Here is an 11,925-nt window from a genome sequence, read left to right as displayed (position 1 = left end):
AATTCCCAATTTTATATTCATGTCACATTTTCAAATATGAGAATTTAATGAAATTAATGAGAGGTGGTTGAGATGGAGAAGGAAAGGAGGGTATAAAAAGGGAAGGGAGAAGGGAGAAAGGGGGAGGTTGAGTCTTGCTTATGATTGTGGGGTTGGTTGTGATTGTTGGGACTTGTTGTGTTTTTGAAGATCTTAGGAATCTGTGGAGGTTTCTTGGGTTGTTGAGAGGTGGGAAGTATTGTTATCTTAGTCTGGATCATTCATCCTGGACACACACACACTACATCTGGTTGGACTTGGGCTCAGAGGGCTAGGGATTATTTCCTAGTTGGCTGGGAGGTAAATCCGGTTGGGTCTGTCAAGAGGAGCATTCAGCAGGAGCAGCAGGACAAAGGCATCTCCATCAGTCACGGATATAGGTATTCTTCCATAGACTACTCTTGTAAAGTTTATTAGAATGACATATTCACCTTAATTTATGTTGATTATAATGTAAATAAAAAAAATTATTTGTTTAAAATCCATGTAAGTAGGTAAGTTATCACCTCTTATTGCATTTAATTTCAGAAGAAATTAGATCTGTTAGCAGACCCTAGGATAGGACTCTTACAATTGATGACACTTGTTGTTGTTTTTTTCATTATCATGATATATATTTGCATTTAGTAGCAGTATAGATGACGTTTTTAGCACATGTTCTCGGTCATCAGTACTCTTTACTATCATAAACACTGGCTGGTGTGGAACTCCCAAGCCATAGAGGGCACCGAATAATTGTGGAGCGAGGATGGAGCCATGAATCTATCCACCGTAAAATTCAAAGGAAAAACATATTCCAAGTCTATTAACTTTTAAGTAGGGAGAATTGATTGCAAATGTGCAAGAGAATATTATATTCACTCCATTTCATTTCTTTTGCTTTGATAATGACTCAATCATAGATTGTGGATTCAAAAATCATAATTCCGTTTGTTTTATGTTTGGAAACCAAGACATTTTGTTATAGAATTTTATATCGGTGCATATACACAATAATAGGTGGAGAAGAAGATGAAGAAAAAGAAGTCTTAACATGGGATGAAATCCCAACACAGGGATATGCCACTGTAGCAAGATAGCCTGTATACATGAACATTTAATTGTATACTAATAGAAGATTTTGAAATCTTTTGCTAGAAATATAATATGTCTCTCTTTGTATCTTTTGGGGCAATTGCTAATTTTAGTAAGTTAAAAATATGGTTTGCATGATTATAGTTTTTATAAATATTATAGATCCTGTGTCTGATTTTTTTTCTAATCAATGGCTATAAATATAGCTTTCAAGATTGCCATTACTCTTCACATAATTCTTTAAAGTGTGCTAGCTCAATGGAAGAGTGCCTGCCTTACAAGCAAGAGGTTGGTTCGATTCCACTATGCGCTAACATGAATTAATCAACGATTTTGTAGTTTATTTTTAATGAAATGTTTTTTTATATCGATTTATTTCAATGGTGAGAAATAATGCGCTAAACATGAATTAATCAATGATTTTGTAGTTTATTTTTAATTAAATGTTTTTTTTATATCGATTTATTTCAATGGTGAGATATTTCTGGATTTATTGTTTTATATTGTCTCTAGAGAGACAAAAGTGATCTTTAAATAGAAATTTTATTGTCTTTAGAGAGACAATAGCTACTATTAAAGACATATTGTCTCTAATCCGAGTGTTGTCTCTAGAGAGACAAAAATGAAATTGTCTCTTAAGAGACAATGATGCTTGTGTTATATATTGTCTTTATAGAGAAAAAGTTTTAAGACAATAATTTTTAAGGAAATTTTTTTGAGACAATAATCTTTAAGACAATAATTTTGAAGATAATAATCTTTAAAACAATAATTTTTAAGACACCTGATTAAAGACAATATTTAAGACAATACACAAGTTTTTTTTTTGTCTCAAGTTAAGACAATTTACTCAAAAATTGTCTCAAATATTGTCTTAAAAGCCCACTTTATGTAGTAGTGTTATTATCAATTCAAGACCTTAGGTAAAGTTTTTGTGTCTACATTAACCGAAAAGGATGAGGAAAAAAAATATTCTTGATGTATTCAATGTACCTTTGACATAATCTAATAAGTATAAAACAATTAAGGAAAAATGATTTTTAGGTAAAGTTTTTATGTCTATATTAACCAAAAAGGATGAGGAAAACAATATTCTTGATGTATTAAATGTGTCTATTCTTTGACATAATCTGATAAGTATAAAACAATTAAAACAAAATGATTATTACGTGAGATTCAAGGACTTTACCTGCATAATCTTACATCAAACACCCAATAGAAATCTCATCTCAAAAGTTCAAATGACCAAGAATATAATATTCCCATTGAATCTAAAACATGTAGATTTGCCGCAATCATATGCACAAAATTTCTGAAGCATATATGATACTTGGTTGTAGAATCATAAGTATGGTCACCTGCCTTTTAAGATCTCATTTTCTTGCAAAAAAATTTTAGTTAATGTTTAAAGGACTTCCTATATTAAATGAACAAACCAAACCTTGTTAATGATGCATCAAATGGATAAATTTCTAGTAGCCTCATACAAATTCAAAGAGCAAGTGGATCTTGTTCACATATATCTACGTCGACCCACACAAACTCAATCCATTGGTGGATTTTTTTATTTTAAATTTATTGATTATTTTAGTAAGAAATTTTGAGTATATTTCCTCAAAATCAAATCTAAAACATTCAGAAAATTAAAAAATTTAAGGTTGTGGTGGAAAATCCAAGTGGAAAATATGTCAAAATGCTTAGATTAGATAGAGGAGGATAATATCGCCCAAAAAAGATTGAAATTAATTTTTATACATAGAAATGAATTAGAAGGTAGTTCATCACCAAATGTACTTCACAACAAAATGTATTGGCTAAAAGAAAGAACCTAAGCATCATAAACATAGAAAGGAGCATGATCAAAGCTAAATAACTATCCAATGATTTTTGGGTTAAAGTTTTTTCTTTTTTAGGTCTACATAGTGAAAAAATCTCCAATAAAAATTGTTGAAGGTAAAGTTTCTTAGGAAACATGGGGTGGCATAAAGTGTTTCTTACTTTAAAAAAATTTAGTGTATTTTCTATTCACAAAAACCAAAATATCTAAGAAAACTTTTTAATACCATTACCATATTATATATATATATATGATTGATATAATATATAATATATATTTGTAATACCTTTAACTATTTGTACAATACTAATAATTAAGATATATGAAATGTCATGAATATCTTTTGTTAAAATAATGTCAATACTTTACTTATAATTAATAATTGCTATATGAATTTGTTGTTTAGATGATTTAAATTTCTTTTTGCTTTTAAGATAAATGGTTTTATTTTCTTTTATAGATTCTAGAGCAAACCATGTTTTTTTTCTATTTTAATTACTTTTTATCAAAAAATAATAGTTGCTCGTACTTAATCATATTTAATTTAACTATTCATTGTGATTTTATCACTTTTTTTAACCATATTGAATTTAACCATTCATCATGATTTTATAACTTCTTTAATCATATTAAATTTAACGATCATTATGATTTAAAAACTTTTTAACAAACTAAACTGCCATACAAAATATGTTATATATAAAATAATATTTTTAAATAAACATCAAAATATTTTATTTATTATAATATTAAAATATTTTTTAAATTTTTTAAATATTAAAATAATTAACTATATATTAAATAAAAGAATAATCGCACATCGTTTTCATATTATAGTGTAAAACAAACTTTTCAAACTCGTTAATACTATATATTGAAGTGCTTTCAATTAATTAATAGTGCATCCATCCCTACTTAACCACAATTAATGCATCCAAACTTAATTAACCAAAAGTTCACCGTTTTAAATTAAAAGCTGTAAATGCTTCGTTCATAATATTGCATCCATACATCATTAACTTTGTACACAATTATACCAAATTACCAATAGATAAAATCAATAACTTTCCGGGAAAAAAAAATGCACCAGAAAGATCCTACGTGTTGCGCGAAATTGAAAATCATGATCTTGTCTGCAAGTACTCGAATTGAGGGTTGTTGAACAAACAAGAAATTGGGGACGTAACGGTAGACAAAAGCTAAAGGTGGCTGGCATCACCATTTATTTATTTAAAATTATTAAATAAACGCCTAAAGGCATTCCCAGGAGTAAATACGTAACACTCAAACGGGAAAACCCTGGGTACAACATTTTATGTAGCGAGTTAAGTTCATTTACTGATTAATATACTTGTACTACATTAACTAACTAAGCCACCAGCCCAGATTCGATCATCAGCAGGCCTCGTCAGTGAATTCTGCCATATACAAACAACATTAAACCATTAGTCAAAATCAAGAACGATATTCCAGTGTAATATTTGTCAAAACACAGACACACAAAATGAAACTTGCACAGAGATCATATCAGAATCAAAGAATAATGAAAGGGACAGATGATAGGCAGGCATACTTAGAACAGTCGACATTAGAACTGATAGGGACGTTAAGGTCAGTGACCTTGCACAGCCCAGGGAGATTGGCAGCCTTCCCCAGTTTGACACCAAATGAGTTTGCTTGATTCTTCAGGCAGTTACAAACAGCCTGCCTATCAGGGGTAGCTTTAACTTGAGCGTCTAGCCCCTTAATGGCAGGACAACAGGCGGCCGCAGGGGTGGCTGCATTTCCAATTAGGTATCCTGCACATGGAGTAAGGGCACTCACTACCTGGTTGCACGATATGGCACCCTCAGTTGTGACAACACCCCACGCAGTCATCATTGCCACCACAAGCCCAACCAAGAACACCGATTTCAGCAACCCGTTCCCAGCCATTTCTCGCAGCTCTCTCACTCACTCACACTGACACACACACAGATTATATGCCTCAGCTCAAACCTGATGTTCAAATGCTCAGACGCAGAACCAATTTATAAGGGTTTTCGTTAAACAGTAGGGGGCCATATAGTACAAGGCATGGCATCAAATGTCTCACCATACCCTCTGCACCGCCCACTCGGTGGACTGGCCGTCAACGTTTTTCTGGAAAATCATGGCATGATTGATTGTTTAAATAATTAGTGTTGCCGTAGATTCGGTGAAACATCAGCACAGAGCAGTTGGATGACACTGACCCCCATGGCCAGCTGCAGTACAAATTAATTACTTCACACATTTACTGTATTAGGGAGAGATTCCCAATGTTGTGGAGGGACCAGTGATTGATATAGCACTGGTCCCACCAAACCACCAGTGATTGAGACTTTTGAAACCAAAATTTAAACAAAAATAAATAACATTATGTATAAATAAGTATTAATTTATGTCCAAAGTTTACCCATTACATTGACTCGGCCCACCACTGTCCATAAATAGTATTTTACTACTTAATACTGCAAACCATATTGACCCAAGTAGAAAACAGCTAAAGCCATAAAGGCTTCCAAACTGCTCTATTTCACAAGTACAAAGCAACAATCACTTCAACCCCCAGTCATCACAACTGCAGCTTTGCATCCCAAATAAATATGCCTACTTAACTGCTGTGTTGTTCAACAACTAAATACCCTATGTTCAATAAATGACACCCAATCCAATAACATTTAAACCGACTTTGTTCAATAAATGACACCCAGACCCAATAACTGCAATAAATGACACCCAACTCACTCTATTTCTCATTAAAACAGATCAAAGCACATAGATCAACAAATAACCAATTCCCACCCATTAGATCACATCAAATTAAATCCATGCCACACATTCAAAATGAAGCCATTGCAATCCATGTGCATTAATGTCCACCAATTAAATTCAAGTCCCCAAAAATATAAAAGAAGTCCAACCACTGTTGAAGTTGCATCTTATGCTTTCAAACTATTCAGCGAACTTGAAGACAACATCACAAAACAGTGGCCAATATATCCAATTTAGTTATATGAATTACAACTCATTCTTCTTACAGTTCTGTTTTCATTGTTTTCATTTACCAAGTAAACCCACTTGTACAAAGCAACAGTCACTTCAACCCCCACTTGTACAAAGCAATGAAAACAGAAGAATTGGATCAACAGTCACTTCAACCCCACCCACTTGTACAAAGCAACAGTCACTTCAACCCCCACCCATTAGATCACATCAAATTAAATCCATGCCACACATTCAAAATGAAGCCATTGCAATCCATGTGCATTAATGTTCACCAATTAAATTCAAGTCCCCAAAAATATAAAAGAAGTCCACCCACTGTTGAAGTTGCATCTTATGCTTTCAAACTATTCAGCGAACTTGAAGACAACATCACAAAACAGTGGCCAATATATCCAATTTAGTTATATGAATTACAACTCATTCTTCTTACAGTTCTGTTTTCATTGTTTTCATTTACCAAGTAAACCCACTTGTACAAAGCAACAGTCACTTCAACCCCCATTGTTTGCTTTTAACTTAAAACGGTGCTCTATTTCACAAGTACAAAGCAATAGTCACTTCAACCCCCACTCATCAGAACTACAGCTTTGCATCCCAAATAAATATGCCTACTTGCACATAACAAAAGGGAATGTATGCCAGCGATAACCGCTGTGTTGTTCAACAACTAAATACCCTATGTTCAATAAATGACACCCAATCCAATAACATTTAAACCCACTTTGTTCAATAAATGACACCCAGACCCAATAACTGCAATAAATGACACCCAACTCACTCTATTTCTCATTAAAACAGATCAAAGCACATGGATCAACAAATAACCAATTCCCACCCATTAGATCACATCAAATTAAATCCATGCCACACATTCAAAATGAAGCCATTGCAATCCATGTGCATTAATGTCCACCAATTAAATTCAAGTCCCCAAAAATATAAAAGAAGTCCACCCATTGTTGAAGTTGCATCTTATGCTTTCAAACTATTCAGCGAACTTGAAGACAACATCACAAAACAGTGGCCAATATATCCAATTTAGTTATATGAATTACAACTCATTCTTCTTACAGTTTTGTTTTCATTGTTTTCATTTACCAGATTTCTTACATGATCTGTCTGGCCATAACTGCTAGAAGGATTCCTGGATGGTTTCACAAACAACCATTGAAAGTCGTTGTTCTTACAGTTTTGTCCATAGGGTTATAGTTAACCTTTTTTATACAGAGTTCATGTATGTGTTCTAGATTATTATGGCGACACTTATTCGATCATCAACTTCATAGTGATTACAACTTACATATCACAGAGGTTACGTATGTTGTGTTAGTAATGTAGTCACAGCTTGTTTAGCTTATAGGAATTGAACCTATTTAATACAGTCGTATCCATCTAATCAACCAACTTGGTCATAGCTCTGATTACATCTTATGCTTAAAACGTGTTTTTTTTTGTATGTTGAATATGGATATGCTTACCTTATGAACTATGATGAAACAATACAAGCTCTGATCATAGCCTAAGCTGAGTAACTATTTAGTGATACTAATGAATCTTGAGACTAGTGATAAGGAACATGTATTACTAAGGGTCTATGTTTCTTACATGTTATGATAGTGTTAATTAGGGATATACCTATACATATTACTTATAAGTTAGAACAGGTATACTAGTACGATTACGGTCAGAGTACTGGAATTGATGAAACTCGTGTATCTTACTCAATACGTGATCTAGTATGAAGCTAAGTTGTATAAGCTATATAACATAATACATTGAACAAAGGTATGTATCATATTCAATGGATCTCATTCATCTTATCACTAGTAAGCTCTATACACTAAAAAGCTCGTATTAGTATCTAAGCATGGTTTTAGTTCACCCTTATCTATGAGTGAGCTAGAACAAAGCTCTGTATAATTACATTTGTTATATCTATATTAAAGCTGAACGCAGTCTATTAGGGAGATAACCAACCTGCGATACACATACTTTATCATATATATACATGTATTTCTTAGGTTAGTATTGATAGGTCAACCTTTAGATGATGTTACTTATAAAATATCTGTGCTATTACTTATGCCGAGTGTAATGAGAATGAGACAAGCAAGTGATTAGGTAAACAAGCATGGTTAGAAAGAGTCATGTGTAACTACTGTGTTCTAATTCCATAGCTTGTCATAAGCTTAGATAAGGTACAAAGTTGACAAGCTAATCAATATACAACATGATATCTCGAGGTTCTCGCTCTTAGTCATTCTGATTATATAAATACCTTTTTTCTTATTGGTATATAGAGTACCGTTCTCTCCATAATCAATACATATGGATAGACTGTAATCACTGTATACGCATATCCTAATGTAACAAGCTCTGTTTCCTCATTACCTTGATTTCCATGCTTCTACTTATGGCACTGATTCAACCATTAGTAATGATTACACTCTACTCTATATGGTAAGTACATATTGAATAGACCTACTTATTACCTGTATTCCCTAATCTTTAACAGATATAAGGAGAATGTCGTAATTCATACATGTTTACATACCTCATTGGTTTAGCTGTATAAAACCGTTGAAAGTAAATGGAAAATGATATTTGAAACAACTATCATAGAATCCTACTTGAGTCCATATAAAATTTGCTAAATTGATGAACTATGGATTTACTTGGAATGACATTTGCAAAATTTTGACACTACCCTATGAAAGTGAAACATTTACTCTCATTATGAAAATAGTAACATACATGTTGTTAATTTCCTGTAATAGAGGAAAAGTATTTTTGCAGAAGTAATGAAGCATAATTTACAGATATTCTAATGCCTAAATGCATGCAATAATTTTACAGGTTGTTGCATCTATGGCAAAAGGAAGTTACTCTGCTCGTACAAGGAGAAGTGGCAGGAGAGTGACAAGGGGTGCGCAGCTGCGATGCACATCGTCTGATGATGATAGGCCAGCTGATGTTAATGCCAACAATGCACCAGGGAACATTGTTGAAGATGACCATGTGACAGTAGCTGATGTTAACACACCATTAGCCATAGAACCACCATCAACAACAGTCCAAGGGGCAAGCTCAACTAAAAAGATCAGTGCTATAAGAGGATGGACAAAAGAACAAATGTTAGTTGCAATTGATGACATAGAGTTTAATGGATACTCAGTTCGGGCATCTGCAAAAAAACATGGTATTCCTCCCTCATCAATACATTATTGGATAAATGGACTGACTCATACAAAACGTAGAGGGCCTCTTACAGTTATGACTGAGGAGGAGGAGGCCGAGGTGGTTGAGTGGTGTAAAGAGATGACCCAACTGGGACATGGGCTAGAGTTGATACAACTCAAATCAACAGTTGCTCAAATCTGTCAAGGGAGGCCAAACCCATTCAAAGATGGGTTTCCTGGTAAATCATGGTGGTTTGGGTTTAAAAAAAGGCATCCAGAGCTTGTATTGCATACTGCTGAGGGCCTTGAAAGAGACAGAGCATTAAATTTGCACCCTGCAGTTGTGCAAAAGTTCTATGACACACTTTCTAGTGCTTAAGATAAACATTCTTATGGAGCAGACCATATATGGAACTGTGATGAAACAGGTTTACAGGCAGGGAGGAATTGTGGCATGCGGGTAAATGCCAAGAGAGGGAGCCAAAATGTGCCAAAGATTTTGCCCAAGAGCAGGGAGTGGATAACTATTTTTTGTTGTCTCAATGCAATTGGTACTTCAATCCCAGGATTTTATCTATTCAAAGGTAAAAATCAACTGAAAAACTATATACAGAACTGTGAACCAGGTGCATGCATGGCTGCACATCCCCATGCATGGATGACTAAAGAACTGTTTCTAAATTGGCTTTTTCACTTTGCTGCATCGGTACTAGGTGGCGTCTCGCCTAATAATAGACACCTTTTGATATTAGATGGCCATGGGAGCCACATGGTTGTATAAACAATTGAGGAAGCAAACAATTTAGGCATCGACCTGTTGACATTGACCGCTCATACCACTCATAGGCTGCAACCCCTTGTGTTAGTGTGTTTGGCCCTTTCAAGAACTATTTCAGGTCGGAGCGCGCTGCATGGATGGCAAAGAATCCAGGGGTTGAGGTGAAAAGGTTTGAGCTAGCAGAGCTTGCAAGTAAAGTTTTTAAAAGGGCTTTGACACCATCAAATATCTAGGTTGGCTTTAGGAGGACAGGAATCTGGCCACTGAGCTATGATGCTCTTATGCATGATACTGGTTGTAGCCAAGCGTTTCATGTGGATGGTCAGGAAGAAGGGAATGTCCAAACAGGTGTTGAAGTGCAAGAAGTAGATGACCAAGATGATGTTGTTGCAACTGGTAATATGATTTCCCTGTCTCAAGCACACTTATATGCTGAAGATGATGAAACTGTATGTGAAACACAATATAACAATGAACAAATTCCTAGTAACATGGAGATTGTTCCACCAACTCAAGAACATGAAATTCCTGTTGCTGATATTGTTAATGATATTGTTGAACATGCAGTTGACAATGACCAATTGACATTGCCAAGCCAAGTAACCCCACCTTCATGGCTAGCAGAAGCAATGATCAATATGAATGCACATAGTGTCTCAACAACCAATGAAGAAAGCATGAACATGCCCTCACAACCAGCAGAATTGAACAGTAAAATTGTTCATTTTTTTGTGGACAATAGATCAATAGAAGAAGATGAAGGACATAATGAGGCATCAAATGAAGATAATGATATGGTTCAATCAATTCCAATAGATACTGAAAGGGAAGTACCAAGCAATGACATGCAGGTGGGAGGGGTGGAGAAGACACTTGGATAGTTCCTAAAGCTACCAGTAGAGAGAGTATCAATGGAAAAAAAGCAAGGTGCACCGGGTAGTCTTCGTCTAGGTCGAAGCTCACAATTACTCACCTCAGAGGACTATATAAACCTGTTAGTTGAGTTGGAAAAAAAAGAAATTTGAAATGCAAGAATTAAAATAGAAAAAGAATGATCTAGTCAAGGAGAAGAAGGCAGCAAGGATTGTTGCAGCACAACATCGAGCAGATGAAAGGATTGAAAGAGATAAAGCAAGGCAAGTTAAGGACCAACAAAAACAAATTGCAAGACAGGAAAAGGAAAAACGAAAAGCACAACAAATGCTTGAAAAGGAACAAGGGATGATCAATGGTACAAGAATAGCTGATGAAACCAGGATTATTTCAAACTCATTGGACTCCATTGCAAATAATACACCATTATTCTAAGATATCATAAACATTCAAGTGCCCCACTAGCAAACTGAGGGTTTACCCACTTGCCTTGTTCCTACCAGAGCTGGTGTCAATTCTCTGTATGCTCATTACACACCTCCACTTAATGCAGGGGTCAGTAGTGCAAATGTGAGGTATGGGTACTTAGTACCTCCATGGTTGGAAGCTAAAAATTGGAATTAATCATATGGAATCAATCAACCATTTCCTAATCATCCCTTGACTGGTAAGCCAACCTACCTGGCTCAAGAAGGTAACTCGGGGAGTTTTGGCAGTCAAGATTCTCAGGGCCATAAAGAATAGGGGTGTCATATGTTTTTGGTTGTAACCACATTATGATGTGGATTTTGGATGGATTGTATCTTTTTCTTGGCATAGAAACATTTTGGCTTACAACACTAGATTGTATCTTTTTCTTTTCACAGAAACATTTTGGCTTACAACACTAGATTGTATCTTTTTCTTGTCCCAAGAAACATTTTGGCTTACAACCTAGTAGTGATTTCTTGTGGCAACCTAACTGTGTGTTGATAAGAAATTTTCAATGGAATATGTCTTTCTGTAAAATATTAATTATGATAAAACTATTTCTATAAGTTATTATGTGCGCCCTCCCCGCCACGTCGCAAAACCACGTGTCAAAGCGCATGGAGCCGGTACGACACCTGTCCACC

General features: G+C 34.8%; 1 protein-coding gene across 1 annotated transcript; it reads right to left on the bottom strand.

The window, feature by feature from the left end:
• Positions 1-4,145: 4,145 nt before the first annotated feature.
• LOC149262386 (non-specific lipid-transfer protein-like) lies at positions 4,146-4,961 on the bottom strand. The gene is made up of 2 exons (XM_089384439.1): positions 4,524-4,961; positions 4,146-4,368 (listed from the first exon to the last, which is right to left on the bottom strand). The coding sequence occupies exons 1-2, from the start codon at positions 4,883-4,885 to the stop codon at positions 4,359-4,361; spliced, it is 372 nt and encodes a 123-aa protein (XP_089240565.1). The 5' UTR covers positions 4,886-4,961; the 3' UTR covers positions 4,146-4,358.
• Positions 4,962-11,925: the final 6,964 nt, after the last annotated feature.

The sequence above is a fragment of the Pinus tabuliformis genome, chromosome 6, assembly GCF_031772625.1.
Source record: "Pinus tabuliformis cultivar Carrire ecotype Pingquan chromosome 6, CPIR1, whole genome shotgun sequence".
Classification (NCBI taxonomy): Eukaryota; Viridiplantae; Streptophyta; class Pinopsida; order Pinales; family Pinaceae; genus Pinus; species Pinus tabuliformis.
This window is presented reverse-complemented; position numbering and strand designations above follow the sequence as displayed.